This window comes from Abrus precatorius, unplaced genomic scaffold (genome assembly GCF_003935025.1).
Source record: "Abrus precatorius isolate BTA unplaced genomic scaffold, Abrus_2018 Scaffold9, whole genome shotgun sequence".
NCBI classification, from domain to species: Eukaryota; Viridiplantae; Streptophyta; class Magnoliopsida; order Fabales; family Fabaceae; genus Abrus; species Abrus precatorius.
The window spans coordinates 19,155,691-19,172,793 of record NW_020874439.1 but is presented as its reverse complement, the minus strand read 5'-3'; the positions used below and the strand labels follow the sequence as shown (position 1 = coordinate 19,172,793).

Below are 17,103 nucleotides of genomic sequence, written 5' to 3'. Positions count from 1 at the left end.
CTTATATATAAAGTGGTCAACGTTATTTTGTGTGGAATATGATATAATAGAAAATAATAAAATATGAGATTTAGATAAAATTATGATATGGTGAAAGTATAATAGATTATTATTTATTTTAGGTTTTATGTGTAATTCAAGTTTATTTCTTTTTAATTCAAGTTTTATATAAAATAAAAATTATATTAAAAAAGTATAATAAATTTATAAAATAATTATTATATTTTATTAATTAAACAAGCATAAAGAATAATATCCATGAAACCAACCCTTAACTAATTGCATGTAAAGCTTGCTGCAGTCTATAAAATATAATGAAATAACAAGCTATCTCTTCACCACAAGACAAGCTTTTCATAATTCACCATGAGAGGACACAGACTCTTTTGTGTATTCTTGATTCCTTTCTGCTTATTGAATTCCATTGCCAACATCTTTGTTCTGAATGCTTACTGTCTTGACAATCAACGTTCCTTATTGCTCAACTTGAAAAATAACCTGATATTCAACCCTTCAAAATCCAAAAAGCTAGTTCTTTGGAATCAAAGTGAAGATTGTTGTCAATGGGAAGGAGTAAAATGCAATGAGGGACATGTTATAGCCCTCGACCTCAGTGAAGAATCTATCTCTGGAGGGCTAGCTGATTCAAGCATTCTTTTTAGCTTGGAATATCTACAAAGCTTGAATTTGGCTTTTAATAACATACATTCAGTGATTCCTTCAGAGCTGCACAAGTTGAAAAACTTGAGGTATCTGAACTTGTCTATGTCTGGCTTCGAGGGACAAATTCCACATGAGATTTCTTATCTAAAAAGGTTGGTTACTATTGATTTATCTTCTTCATTTACATCACCTAATAGGCTAAAACTTGAGAAGCCAAATATAGCAATGCTTTTGCAAAACCTCACAGATATCAAAGAATTGTTTCTTGATGGTGTAGCAATATCTTCCAAGGGAGAAGAGTGGTGCCATGCTTTATCTTCATTACAGGATTTACGTGTTCTAAGCATGTCATCATGCAATCTCTCAGGACCTATTGATTCTTCACTATCTAAGCTACATTCACTCTCTGTCCTGAAATTGAGCCATAACAATATGTCAAGCACAGTGCCAGAATCCTTTGTAAATTTCTCCAATCTGGCTACACTAGAACTGGGTAGTTGTGGCTTGAGTGGTTCTTTTCCAAAAGGTATCTTTCAAGTACCAACATTAAAGGTTCTTGACTTATCATACAATCAAGATCTTGGTGGTACTTTTCCTAACTTTCCAACATATGGGTCGCTTCAGTATTTGAATCTTAGTAACACAAATTTTTCAGGACAGTTCCCAGATACCATTTCCAATTTGCAGCAATTGTCAACAATTGATTTATCTTATTGCCAATTCAATGGAACACTTCCAAGTTCAATGTCAAAACTCACCCAACTTGTTCATCTTGACTTGTCTTCCAATAATTTCACAGGTTCACTTCCTTCTTTCAATATTTCCAAAAACCTCACATATTTATTCCTCTTTCATAATCATTTAAGTGGGGTGTTGCCACCTAGCTATTTTGAGGGCAACGAAAATCTTGTGACCATTGATTTAGGATTCAATTCTTTCAGTGGAAGGATCCCCTCATCTCTGTTTAAACTTCCACATTTGCTTGAACTCAGGCTTCCTTATAATCAATTCAGTGGTCTCTTTGATGAGTTTTCCTCTTCACCGGTATTAGAGATGCTTGATTTGAGTGGCAATAGTTTACAAGGGCCTATTCCCATGTCTATCTTTAACCTAAGAACACTTCGCGTCATTCAACTTTCTTCAAACAAGTTTAATGGCACAGTCAAATTGGACATGATTCGTAGGCTGCATAATTTAACTACACTAGCCCTCTCACATAACAATTTGTCAATTGATATACACTATAAGGATGATTTTGATCCATCACCCTTTCCTAAATTAGGAAATCTAATGGTGGCATTTTGCAAGATGAGAGGGTTCCCTAGTTTCCTGAGAAATCAATCCACATTACTATATCTTGACCTAGCTGGCAATGAGATTGAAGGACCAATTCCTAGTTGGATTTGGCAACTTGATTATGTGATGCACTTGAATCTTTCAAAAAATTCTCTGACAAATTTAGAAGGAAGTTTCTGGAACGCTAGTGAGAACCTCTTTTTGGTTGATCTTAGTTTCAACCTACTGGAAGGGCCTTTTCCTTTCATTCCAAAGCTTGTAAATTATTTGGACTACTCAAACAATAGATTTAGCTCTATCATTCCATTGGACATTGGAAACCACCTCCCTTTTGCAACTACTCTGTCTCTTTCAAACAACAATTTTGAAGGACAAATCCCTGAATCCTTTTGCAATGCTTCAAGTCTTCATCTGCTAGATCTTTCATACAATAACTTTGTTGGGATGATTCCAAAGTGTTTTGCAACATTGAGTAACAACCTTAGGGTGCTCAATTTTGGTGGCAATAAACTTCATGGTCATATTCCTAACACATTTCCATCTTCTTGTACTCTACAGTTATTGGATCTAAATGACAATCTCTTGGGGGGTACCATCCCAGAATCATTAGTGAATTGTCAGAAACTTCAATTCCTAAACCTTGGTACGAACATGTTAACGGACAGATTTCCATGTTTCTTAAGCAACATTTCCACCTTGCGTATCATGGATTTGAAATCAAACAAGCTTCATGGGTCCATTGAATGCCCGAGAAGCACTGGTAATTGGGAAATGCTTCATATTGTTGAACTAGCATCCAATAATTTCAGCGGGGCAATACCAGGGTCATTATTACTTAGTTGGAAAGCAATGATGCGGGATGAAGTTGGGCCAGAATTTGGCCACTTCTTTCTTGATGTTGTTGATCACTACAATCCTATAAATTTCAAGGATATAGTGTCACATTTGAACAAAGAAATTGCAGACAAAATAATTAAACTTGTTACAAATGTGCCTCGCTATATCCTTGACCAGGGATCCTCTGATACTTATGCAGTAGATCTTTCAAGATATCAGAGTTCAATCATTATTGTCAACAAAGGTCTACAAATGAAACTTGTCAAAATTCAACGAGCCTTCACTTATGTGGACTTGTCCAACAACAATTTTGAGGGGCCAATACCTGATGAGTTGATGCAGCTGAAGGCACTGTTTGCTCTTAACTTGTCAAATAATGCATTATCGGGTCATATCCCATCATCTATAGGAAATTTGAAAAATATTGAGTCTTTGGACCTGTCCAATAATTCTTTCAATGGAAGGATTCCCGCAGAGCTTGCAAGCCTATCTTTCCTTGCTTATTTGAATCTCTCATTTAATCACCTTGTTGGGGAAATTCCAGATGGTACTCAAATTCAATCATTTGATGCAAATTCCTTTAAAGGTAATGGAGAGTTATGTGGACCTCCATTGACCCACAATTGCAGTGATGTCGGAGTGCATGGACTATCTAAAACACCTCATGACATTGAGAGTTCAATTCATTGGAATTTCTTAAGTGCAGAGTTGGGCTTTATTTTTGGCTTTGGAATTTTTATTCTCCCTCTCATTTTGTGGAGGAGATGGAGACTGTGGTATTCCAAACATGTTGATGAGATGCTTTACAAAATCATCCCCCAACTTGATTTTGTATATGAAGTCCATGGAGGGAGAAGGTATAAAACTCTAGGATGCAGAAGGTGAACTCGAGGAAAAAGCTTCATTGATTTAGCTCATGCAATAGTGAAATTTGTACTCTACTAGTTTTTGGGTCTTGTGAGCAGTATAGAATAAGGATTGTGTCCACGCATAGATCATGTTTGAGCCTATTTACAAGTTATAGTATGTAAAATGGATAATCTGATTACGTATACGTCGATATCTGTCACCATATTCAATATACTGTATTGTAATCTTGGACAATTTAAGCCTTTTTCTTAACAATTATTCAAAGATCTAGGTACATTTCATTCCTTATTCTACTACTTACGCATTATTCAGAAAGAGATCGTGATCAACGCAAGTCTTAGTTTTGAATTAATTATTGGTTATAAAATTTTTGGGTAGATCAATCAATTACGCCTTGTACCGAAACTATTAGCATGTCCTAAGAAATTTGTTACAACATATACCATGTTATTTCAATTTGACTTAATTGAGTGATTAATCTATGTAAGTATCACTGTATATTTTAAATCTCTATAAACATTTTATTTAATTTAGTCTCCGAAAAATATAAAAATTACATGGTTTTAGTTCTTTGTATGAGATTAAAATCACATTTTTTAAATATAAAAATCAAAATCAAATATTTTTTTATAAAAATTAAAATTAAAATAATAATATTTTTAAAAATTAATTACTTAATTAAAATTTTTATTTTGCCAATATATTACAATTTTTTACATCTTAGTCTTTGAAATTATCATAATATTTATCACAATTTAAGGATAATTAAAGACATAACTGGTGGAGTGTGCTTTTCCATTCTTTTAACTGTTTGCGTTCTTTAATCATTAAGTTGTATACGTATTTATTTTTAAAAGAAAATATATACATTATTCACTAACTATTTATACTAAAAGTCTATTGTGAACGGTCTCAAATTTTTAGTTTCTAATTTTTAAATGTAAAATTTAAAACAAAATATGTTTAACAAAAAAAAAAAAAAGATTTTATTTTAACTTAAATTTAAATAATTTTATCTTAATTTTACAATAAATAATAAAAATTATCATTACTACTATTTTTATCGTCGTTATAATTGATGTGACCACTGCAATACCATTCATTAACATTATAATAATAATAATAATTATTATTATTATTAGTACTTTTACAATTACCATCATTTATATTATAATTATTATTGTCGCTGTCATACGCTGAAATTCTCCTACTATTACTATTCATTTTACAATAATTATCGTGGCTGTGACCGTTGCTCCTTCTCTTGCTACCTCCACGATACCATCGTCATCTTTTCCTCTCTTATAATATTATTTCCACGCTCATAGTTACTCCATAATTTGACAAATTTAATTTGAGAAATAAAAACAATTTGTACTCTTTAAATTTAAGATTTTGTATTAAAATTTTAAAATTAAAAAAATACAAATATTTAAAACTAAAAATTTGTTTAATTTTTAGAAAAATCAAAACTTAAAACTAACAACACCACCAAATGAGGCCTAATATTCTCACAAATGTTACCTTTAATCATAGTTCTAAGAAGATTTATTTAAACTGGTAATTTTTTTTACTACATGATATTATTATATTAAAATAAAAATTTTAAATAAATAATTTAAAATATATTGTATGACTAATTTAAAATTTAATAAATTAAAAGATTAAATATTATAATTATTAATAATAAATATTCTAGTACATTAAATTAATTTTAAATTAAAATTTAAATTATGAAAATTTAATTAACATTAAATAAAAAATAAATAAAAATATAAAAAAATCAGTTTGCATAATGAGAAAAAGAATTAACTTCTAAAAGGTTCCGTTTTAAAAAGTTTCAAAAAACAATACTCTTGTTTAAATATGTACTTACAAATATACGTAGAGGTCGATTATCATGAACTTAGAACTTACTCAACGATAATTTCTACAGTTTTATTATCATCAAATACTTTGTCACTAAAAATTATCTCAATTGTTAGGATGATTTTTGTTGGTACAACATGTTTAAAAACTAAAAAAATTGTTAATATAGACTTTAACAATTTATACTAAGATATATCAGTGAATAACTTGTTTAAATTTTAGAGTATTTACATGATTTTGATCCGTGATTATATAATTAATATCATTAAGATATGATATTTAATATTAATTATAAATAAAAAAAAGAGGAAGTTAATGTTTGTGTCTTTTAGACTTCTAAGATAACCACTAGATAACTATTTTTAATAGTAACTGTCGCAACCGGACGGTCGCAATAGTATGGCGAAAAACGTTTTCAAAATATTAGAGGAGTCACCACCAAAGTTTTTTTAATAAAACCTTGAATTTTTTTTTAAATAATATGATCTTTGAAACAAAAAATGAGTTCGAGAGTCATTTACGTGTAGGGAAGGTATTAACACTCCACAACGTCCGTTTAAAAATGATTACTTAAAATTAATTGTGCAAATTCATTTTAATTTTGAAAATATTTATTTTATCCCTAAACATTAATTATTTTTATTTTATAAAAAGAAAAATTATTTGTTGAAATGTTAACTCAGTATCTTAAAAAAAGAAAAAAATTATTTTAAAAATTATTTTGATTTGACAGGTTCGGTTCCCGCTCCTACGTATCTTCAAGTGTAATGAAAAACTCAAAGTCATGTAGTTCTATCTAAAAAATTAAGAGGTTAGTTGATTAAAAATGAATTTAGTAAGAGAAAATTCATTTTGAAATTCAAATTATTTTCATAAAATTATCATGTTTAAGGATACAAGATAACACAGTTATACATATACCCTACAAGAAACAATACAGAAGGTGAAGGAAGATCACACAACTATATTGTCAATCGTTAAAAATATTTTGCTCATAAACGAAGTATTTGAATTTTAATGTTGATAAAGTAATTGAAGACATATCGAAGACATTTTATTAAATCCTAAACCCTAAACTCAAAATATGGTCCTAAGTCTGTGAGCGAGAAAAGAAAGAAAAACCTTGATGCAGTGTACAAGTTTCAGAGTTGAACGATAAAGGAAGATGATGAAGCGGCTGATATGGTGTGATTTTTTTCTCTTCTTTTGGTATCTGATTTCTTCTTCTACTCTTTTGTTCTTCCCTCTAACTGTATAGTCTTCCGTTTTGTGTTCGTCTTTCTTCTCTTTTTTTCAGATATCTAAAAAACATTTGTTGTCTCTCTTAAAAATTTTGTTCTCCCTCTCTCAAAAAATTCGTTGTTGTCTCCTCTCTGTTTCTGAAAACCCTCTCCCTTTTCTCTTCTTTTTTTTAAAAGATTTTGTCGCTCTTCTAATTTTTTTTTCATTTTTTCCCCTCGGAAGCCCCTTCCTTCTCTTACTTGAGATTTTATATTGGGTACATTTAGTGTTTTTACAAAACGCCAGAGGTCCAGAGTTTTTCCAAATTCATGCTTAACATTGGTCTTTGATGCTGGGTATGAGCCTGCATAGTGCAGGACTTTCATTTCCGAAACCAAACTCTTTTTTCAAAAATTTTCTATTTTTTTGTAAAACTATTTTATTATTTTATCTTTTATTTTTTGGAGGCAATCTGAGAAAGGAAAAAATCGGTATTCACAGTTGCCCATCTTTACTCAGTTCATATCAATTAGAGATATTTTGAATTTAGAGTTGATGAGAACTGAGTAAAGAAGTGAATCAATTTTTGTCTGAAACGAACAACGTGTACAGGGAATACAAAGACAAATATAGTAGACATTCAGCTGTTAGAGAAAGTTGAAATTTATGAAGATTTGTGTTTGAATGAAATTGTGAAGCAACATTGAGTTTTAACTAAAAACAAAGGTTGCTAGACAGATACTGGGCTTAAACAATAGGATAAAAGGTGGAAAGTGCCAGTTCGGTTCTGGATTTTGACATAAGGATAAAAGGTGTCAGTCACGTTCTAGACTATAGAAGAGAAGTAAAAGGTGCCAGTTAGGTGCTGGGCTTTGACAGAAAAATAAAATGTGCCAGTTTGATTCTAAGTTTTAATAGAAAAATAATATGTGTCAGTTCGATTTTGAGCTTTGACAGAAAAGTGAAATGTGCCAAGTAGATTCTGGGCTTTGACAGAGAAAAGAAAGTGTCAATCAGGTTTTGGACTTTGAGAGAACAGTGAAATGCTAGGCAGGTTTTGGGTTTTGACAGAAAAGTGAAATGTGCCAAGCAGGTGTGGGCTTTGAAAAAAAGAAAAAAAAAACATAAAGAGGCTTGGACAAGAAAGGCAAAAAGAAAGACAAAAAAATAAAAAGGTCAAACATGTTCTGGATTGCAAAAGAAAATAAAAAGGACAGTCAGACTCTGAACTTTAACAGTAAAAGTAAGACAGAGAAATAAAGAGATCAGTCAGCTTCTGAATTTTGATGAAAGGTAAAGAACTCAGTTAGATCATAGTCTTAGACTGAACATAAAGGTTGCAAGGCAGATAATGAATTTAAATTAAACTTCAAATGGTAACAATAGATAAAAGCAGATGCATGCTAATGTAATAATGCGATTGCATAAACTAGATGAATGTTGTCACTTGGAATGAAGTTATTGAATGATGAATCAAAACAAACTCTCTGTCTTTTTTGGGGGGAATAGTAATCTTTCAACCTTATCAGAATATGCACTTCAAGGTTCATGAATGAGTATGCTCTTCGGTCAGGATCAATTCTTTCATGAGATCTGAACTGGGTGTGACATGAATCAAATTGGATTGCCAATTAAGTGACGTCTTCTAGATGAACAATGCTAGTCTCTTATGTAAATTGATCATACATTAATAAAACTGTCAAATGAAATTGCCCCAGTGTGATATTTTGAATTCATCTTTCGTTTAATTCAACCTCAACCTCCCAAAATTGCCCAGTCTAGTATTCTAGTCCATCATATTTTCCAACTTGAACCGCTTTCTTGCAACTGAAGTCAGTGCCCCTTCTGAACCGCCCTTTCAGGTTTTCAGTTCAGTGTAGTATTTATTTGACCTTAATTTTTGCCTGAGCTACTTTTTCGAGTTTTCAACTCACCAGGTCACTCTAACTTTTGCCTAGGTCGCCTTTTCAGGTTTTCAACCTAGCGAGTTGTTTTCTTTTTTCCTTTTTCTTTTTTTTTTTCTCTTTTTTTTAATTATTTTTTTTAAGCATAGTATTTTTTCACAACATCAGAATTGATGGGGTTTGGAAGATCTTGTCCATCCGTGTTTGTGAGGATTAGAACTCCTCCTAAGAAAGCATTTTTCACCACGTATGGTCCTTCATAATTCGGGGACCACTTGCCATGATAATCTTTATGCGTTGGTAAAATCTTTTTGAGCACCATATCTCCCTCACTGAATTCTCTTGAATGAACCTTTTTATCAAAAGCCTTCTTCATCCTTCTCTGGTATAGTTGATCGTGACATAACGCATTCAACCGTTTTCCTCAATGAGATTCGATTGATCAAAACGAGATTGCACCCATTCTCCTTCCTCCAATTTGGTCTCCATTATTACTCTTAAAGAGGGAATTTCAACTTCAATAGGAAGTACTGCTTCCATTCCATATACCAAAGAGTATGGAGTTGCCCCGGTTGAAGTACGAACTGAAGTTGGGTATCCATGCAAGGCAACATTCCATACTACCATCTTTTGGATGATCTTCTTAATATTTTTATTGGCTGCTTCAACTACTTCATTTATCTTTGGGCAATAGGGAGAGGAATTATGATGTCAAATCTTGAAATTGTCACACAATTCTTTCATCATTTTGTTGTTCAAATTAGTGCCATTGTCTGTTATCAACTTGCTTGGGAGGCCATATCGACAAATCAAATCCTTTTTAATGAATCTCACCACCACATTTCGGGTCACACTAGTATATGAAGCAGCCTCAACCCATTTTGTGAAATAGTCAATAGCAACTAGAATGAAGCGATGACCATTAGAGGCTTTAGGTTCAATGGGTCCAATAACATCAATTCCCCACATTGAAAAAGGCCAGGGCGATGATAAGACATTCAAATTTGTTAGGGGAATATTAATATTGTCTGCATATGTCTGACATTTATGACATGTTTTCACATAACAAAAGCAATCGACCTCCATTGTCAACCAATAATATCCAGCCTTTAGAATCTTCTTTGCCATGGCATGTCCATTGGCATGAGTCCCAAATGAACCTTCGTGAATCTCTTCCATGATCTTTCGTGCTTCTAAAGCATCCACATATCTAAGCAGAACCATATCATGATTCCTTTTGTAGAGCACATCTCCATTCAGAAAGAAACTCATTGATAACCTTCTCAATGTCCTTTTGTCATTTTCAACAACATTTAATGGGTATTCTTGGTGTTTTAGAAAATTTTTAATGTCATGATACCAAGGTTACCATCAGATTCTTCTTCAACCATTTGACAATAGGCAAGATTATCAAGCTGTTACATCTTTATGAACGGTATGTCTTCTTTTTGACTCACTACAAACATTGATGATAAAGTGGCTAAAGCATCAGCCAATTGATTCTCCTCACGAGGAATATGCTGGAAAGTAATTTCATCGAAATACTCCACCAACTCTCTGATATAGGCTTGACAAGGGATCAATTTGGCATCGCGAGTCTCCCATTCACCTTTCAGCTGGTGGATGACCAAAGCTGAGTCACCATACACCTCGAGAATTTTTATCTTAGACTTTATAGCTGCTTGAATTCTCATAGCACATGCTTCATATTCAGCTATATTATTCGTACAATCGAATGATAATCTAGCTGTGATCGGGATATATTGCTTCTCTGGGGAAATCAGTATAGCACCAATCCCATGTCCGAGTGCATTAGAAGCACCATCAAACATCATGACCCATTCATCTTTTGCTGAAGATTCTTTCTCATTAAACAACGTCATTATATTTTCATCAGGAAATTCTTATTGTATTAACTGATAATCATTCATCGGTTGATGAGCTAGGAAATCTCCAAGAGCACTGCCTTTGATTACTTTTTGAGTAACATACACAATATCATATTCTAACAATAAGATCTGCCAACGAGCAATCCTTCCAGTAAGGGCTGGTTTCTCAAAGATGTATTTGATTGAGTCCATTTTTTACACCAACCAAGTCGTGTGATTCAACATATATTGCCTTAACTTGCGAGCTGCCCAAGCCAAGGCACAACTGGTTCGCTCCAACAAAGAGTATCTAGCTTCACAATCAGTGAATTTCTTGCTCAAATAATAAATGGCATGCTCTTTCTGACCCGATTCATCATGTTGACCTAAAACACATCCCATGGATCCTTTTAACACTGTCAAATATATAATAAGCAGTCTCCCTAGCACTAGCAGCACTAATATCAGAGAATTTTGTAAATATTGCTTTATCTTCTCAAAAGCTTCTTGACAATCTCCATTCCATTCCATCGGCTGATTTTTTCGTAACAGCTTAAAAATTGGTTCACAAGTGGCAGTTAGTTGGCATATGAATCGAGCAATATAATTCAATCTCCCCAAAAATCCGCGAACCTCCTTTTCAGTGCAGGGAGGCGGCATTTCAATGATTGCTTTTGCCTTGTCAGGATCAACTTTTATTCCCTTTTGACTGACTATGAATCCCAACAACTTGCCTGATTTTACTCCAAAGGTACATTTGACAGGGTTCAATCACAATTTGAATTTTCTCAACTGCTCAAACAACTTGTGTAAATTTACAACATGGTCTTCTTCGGTCCTTAATTTAGCAATCATATCATCCATATAGACTTCAACCTCCTTGTGCATCATATCATGAAATAATGTCACCATCGCCCTTTAATATATTGCCCCAGCATTTTTCAAACTGAAAGGCATGATCTTGTAGGAAAAGGTACCATAAGGTGTAATGAATGTGGTCTTCTCCATATCTTCTTCAGCCATTTTGATCTGATTATAACACGAGTAACCATCCATAAAAGAGAAGAATGAATGTTGAGCTGTATTATCTACTAGCATATCAATGTGAGGCAATGGAAACCCGTGTTTAGGGCTGGCCCTATTTAGATCCCGATAGTCAACACGCATCCGAACCTTTCCATCTTTCTTAGGAACTGGCACAATGTTAGCAACCCATTGAGGGTATTTGGCAACAGCAAGAGAACCTACATCAAATTGCTTCTTGACCTCCTCCCTAATCTTCAATGACATCTTAGGTTTCATTCTCCTTAATTTCTACTTAACCGGAAAACACTCTGGCTTTAGTGGCAAATTATGCTCGGCTATGTCAACATCTAGACTTGGCATATCTTGATAAGACCATGCAAAGACATCACTATAATCATGTAAGAATTTAATCAACTTGTCGCACTTTTGATTTTTCATAAGAGTGCCTATTTTGATTTCTCTCTTATCATTTTCAGTTCCCAAATTAATCGTCTCAATGGGTTTATAATGAGGTTGGATCTCTTTCACTTCTTGATCAACCAATCTTAGAAATTCTGAGGATAAATCACCATCACTATCATCTTCACTAGCTTGATTAATGGGACAATCAAAATTAGTTGATGAGATATTATCACTATTACTTTCAGACATGTCACTTTCGAATCTGCATTGTGCGAGAGTTGAGACAAAAAGAAAATAAATGAAAAGATTCAAATGATAAAGAAAAAAGACACGAAAGGTTACTGAGAATTCAAATTTCATTTCATTTAAATATACTTAAAAGGAAACATGTGTCCCAACTTACAAAACAAACTGATATTTCAAATTACAAAAGGAAACCATATATTAGTGTTTTCAAAAAGTAATGATATCCTAAATAGGATTAGCTTCAATGATTACTTTGAATGGCCATTAAAAATCACTGGAAGTTCGATGATCTCCCAATTGCCAACTTCTGTGTTTAGTGGACAAGTGCGAACTAGGTTCACAACCTCTTCTCCAGGTACATCCTCATCAGCAGCAGCCACTAAATCTTGAAACTCAAATCCAACACTGTAAAAGCTTTTCAGAAGATCACAAATGGGGACCCCTTTAGTCTTAGGCTCCCTACCTTCCAACCTGGCTAATCTTCTTTCTTTCTTTTCCTCCATGACTCTTCTCTTATCAGCTTTAGTTGGCGTGTATCCCAACCCAAATCTATCCTTATTCTCATAGAGATGTAACCAGTTTGCTGCTTTCGTGATGGTTTGTCCTAACACGTATCCATACTGACAACCTCCGGCAAGCATGACTTTAGCAGTCATTATGGATGTATTAGACAATTGAGGCTCCCTCTCCAACATAAATAGCATTTGCAATCTCTAAAGCCTGAAAAGAGGTCTCTAGAGCTTCTTTAGCAACTTTAATGTAAGGAGTGGACGAAGGCTTACTCACCAACACATCTTTTTCACCAGAGATAATCACCAATTTATTATCAATGATAAACTTCAATTTCTGATGCAATGTTAATGGTACAACTCTAGTAGAATGAATTCAAGGCCTCCCCAAAAGACAGCTGTAAGCTGGTGCGATGTCTATTACTTGAAACAAAATCTGAAAGGTGTAAGGACCAATTTGAATTGGAATCTCAATTTCTCTAATGACCTCTCTCCTTGTTTCATCAAAGGCTCTTACTATCATGGTACTGGGTTTCATATGCGACCCATCACAAGGTAATTTTGACAATGTTGCTTTTGGCATCACATTCAAAGAAGACCTATTATAAATAAGCACTCTTGCAATAATGTAATCTCGGCATTTCACAGAAATATGCAGTGCTTTATTGTGCCCCATTCCTTCAGCAAGTACTTCATCATCAGTGAAGGTGAGATAATTGTTTGAAACAATATTACCAACAATGCCTCCAAATTTGTTAGTAGTGATATCATTGCTGACACGAGCCTCATTTAACACCTTCAAAAGAATCCTCCTATGTGGCTCATAGTTTAGTAATAGGGATAAGAGAAATATCTTGGCTGGAGTTCTGTTTAACTGTTCCACAACTTGATATTCACTTTGTCGAATAAATTTCAAAAACTCACAAGCTTCTTCATTAGACACTGCCTTTTTCATTTCAGGCATTTTTTTTTCGTCAGCATCTTCAAACTCACCCAATTTGGCTTTTTCCTTTGAGGATCTCTCTATCTCTTTTGCTCGCTCTTTTCTCAGCTCCTTAGGTGGATAAATACGACCACTGCGAGTCATCCCACCAACACCAACAATGTTTGAGACGGAAAGAGTATCAGAATTGACACCTTGTGTTTGGTTTTCCTTACAATTGCCAACATAAACCTCTGCATCATACTTCCATGGTACTGCTTTGTTGTCCTTTTAAGGAAATGGAGTCGGTACTTGTATAGTGATGGGTCTAGGTCCATTGGTAGTTGGGGTATCCACACACTTGGTATAATGAATGACCAAAGGTTTCGGAAAGGTTAGTGATTGTTAATCTACAGTCAAAATTTCATTTTTCTCTTTAGGGTGCCCGATTTGGACCAAATGCTTGTCCATCAGGGTTTGCAGAACATACTTGAATTCTTCACAATCTTCAATGGAGCAATCTGCATCAAGGTGCAAATCACACATATTTCCTTCATGTACAAAATCCTTGATCAAGTCAGCCTTGCACAACCCAGCAAAAATAACCTTAAGAGGAGTGGTAACCTCTTCAACTTTCCTCTTTAAAACACATGCAGACTCTTTCTCGATGGCATTTACCGATGGTCCTCCATGCTCAGGTAGGGGATTACTCCTAATGCTAGGATTATCCTCCTTGAAATCTAGCCATTTGACATTAATTAAGTCTTGTACTTTGAACTTTAATGCCCTACAGTTCTCCATCGAATGACCAATGCCACCAACATGATACTCACACTTAGCATTTGGGTCATACCCTCTTGGATAGGGTGGTTCTACAGGTTTCATTGGACATGGTACAACTAATGAACTTTGGAATAGGCGAGGTAGTAACTCAATGTAGGACATGGGGATTGGGTCAAATTGAACTTTTTTCATTTCTTAATTGTTTTGGGGTCTTATTTGGTTAGGATTCGGGTTTTGGTTCCAATGTTGGGGTGGTTTCATGGGTGGTGTTACGGGAAAAGTCGGCAGAGCAGGTTGGTAGGGACACGGTTGATAAGGTTGGGGACTTAGATTTTGTGAAACAACATTGACATATGGGTAAAATATTTGAGGGACAGGAAATGTAGGTTGGAATTGAAAAGGTGCATGGTTAGGTCTGATGAAAGGAATTTCTCTTGGGTGGAAAGTTATAGCATTAGTCTCTCATTCCTTCTTTTTGCCCATTCCAAATTGAGGTTTCTTTGTGTTAGTCATCCCAACAAAACTGTTGGGAATCTTTCCTGTTCTCATGCCACTTTCTACCCTTTCCCCTATGATTACAATATCTAAAAAATTTGATGATACACTTCCAATCATTCTATAATAGAAGGGTGACTGAAGAGTATCAATGAACATAGCCACTATTTCTTTCTCAGATAAAGGAGGTTCAACATGTGCCGCCAGTTCACGCCATCTTTGCGCATACTCTTTGAATGACTCATTTTCCTTCTTAATCATATTTTGCAGTTGCAACCTATCAGGAGCGATATCAATATTGTTCTTGTACTGTTTTAGGAAAGTATCAGCCAAATCTTTCCAACTACGAATACGAGTACGTGATAAGTTTGTAATTAGGCCCTCTTTTACAACCATTTATTCATATTTGACCTTTATTTTTATTGGGTTTTACATTAATTTATTTATTAACTGTGCAGTTTGATATAAAGAGGCCACGAGTAGATTTCGGGTTCATTTTAGGCCCAAATGAATGGGTTTAAAAGCCTCACAACAATAAGCGGGGTGTTTCGACAATATGCACGACCGTGCTGAACCATCATGCACAACCATGCTTGTTCGCGTTAGCCAAACTTGCCTAGTTTAAAGGAGTTCAAATTCTATAAATAGAGAGGAGGAGGCGTCGTAGAAATGATCTTTTTCCCTGAGCATCATTTCACATAAGGCCTTTAAGATTCTTGATCACTTTCACCTCTCTTGCATGGACCTTTGGCACACTATTGGCGACACTTGGAGATTCAAGTGACCATACTTGAAGATTTAAGATTCATCTCTTGTTCTAGTTTGCTTTTCTCTTCATTATGGATATGTTATTGATTATTTCAGCTTTTTCTTTCTACATGAGTAACTAAATCCATAGTTAGGGCTATGGGAATTATTGTTCATGATTTTATGAAATTTTGATATTTGAATCTAGATTTGATTTTCGCTTCGTGATTAGAATTTATCTTATCGTTTCTCATTCTTAACCCTACTTAATTACATCGTCAGGCGATCGTACCTCGATTAATTAATAGATCTATAGGATAAAACGAGATAAAAAATTAGGTAGACCAAACTAATCTTCATCTTCTAATCATTATTGAATTAACAAATTCATAGGCTCCTTAGGCTTTTTCTAAATTGATAACTCGCATGACCATTGGGGATATTAACTTAGAGAAAAGAATGTTAATATTGCATAACCAGTGGATATTAATAGTATTAGTATGAATGATTAGTAATCATCAAGAAATCGGATTTAGATCTAAATAGAAAAATAGCATTAAGGATTGAATGAGAACACTCATACGCCCTAGGTTTCTCTCTGATAAGTGTAACCAAGACGTGCTCTATGTTTCTTGCTCTTAGTTTTTACAATTGATTTTATAAATTCTTGTTTTCATTAATCTCGCATATTTGAAGCTCAAACAATTAAATTAAGAAAACTCTTAGTAGTTGATAAACAATCCTTGTGGGACGATATTTTAGAAACTTAGTTGAAAACCCTTTATTACTTCTCGATGGGTACACTTGTCCTCCGAACAGTACGCTCAAGATGCATATACCAACTCAAAGCTCCCCCAATCAAACTATCTTAGAAAAAGTGAATTAGTAGCTTATCATCATGGGCATGTGATGTCATCTTCTTACAGTACATAATCAGATGACTCTTTGGGCATGTTGTTCCTTTGTACTTATCAAAATCAGGCACTTTGAATTTTGGAGGAACTATCACATCTGGGACCAAGCAAAGATCTACAGCTTCTACAATGCCATAGCTGCTCCCCTCGATAGCTCTCAATCTTTCTTCCAATATTTGCAATTTTTCTCTGGATTGGAAGTGCTCCTCTGAGTAACTGGGCTGAGGTTCTTCTAAGGTCTTATGGGAATGGAATGGTGATATGGCTGGGTTTCCATCAAGGCTAGGATTAGTGATTTGTGGTTGGTGGTGGATCGGTTGGTTTGGGGTATATAAGTTTCTTGGGGATGGGCATTTTGAGGGTAAGCATATAATGGGATGGATGTTTGGGTTGGTTGGATTTGTGGACCTGAAGATTGTGCAGGATTGGGTTGATTTGATGGTTGGCCAGTGTTTGGTGGGTTCTCAGCTATCGGTGGTGTATAACCTTGGGGAAGGCCATATGGGAGAAATTGGACATCTTGTTGATTGA

General features: G+C 34.3%; 2 protein-coding genes and 1 pseudogene across 2 annotated transcripts; 1 reads left to right on the top strand and 2 right to left on the bottom strand.

The window, feature by feature from the left end:
* The first annotated feature begins 310 nt into the window (after positions 1-310).
* Positions 311-3,931, top strand: LOC113851466 (receptor-like protein 7). Its single transcript, XM_027481958.1, has one exon. It carries the CDS (start codon positions 367-369, stop codon positions 3,679-3,681), a length of 3,315 nt encoding a protein of 1,104 aa, XP_027337759.1. The 5' UTR covers positions 311-366; the 3' UTR covers positions 3,682-3,931.
* Positions 3,932-9,071: 5,140 nt separating this feature from the next.
* LOC113850933 lies at positions 9,072-11,818 on the bottom strand (annotated as a pseudogene).
* Positions 11,819-13,087: 1,269 nt separating this feature from the next.
* On the bottom strand, positions 13,088-14,518 carry LOC113850932. The gene is made up of 2 exons (XM_027481444.1): positions 14,048-14,518; positions 13,088-13,921 (listed from the first exon to the last, which is right to left on the bottom strand). The coding sequence occupies exons 1-2, from the start codon at positions 14,516-14,518 to the stop codon at positions 13,088-13,090; spliced, it is 1,305 nt and encodes a 434-aa protein (XP_027337245.1).
* Positions 14,519-17,103: the final 2,585 nt, after the last annotated feature.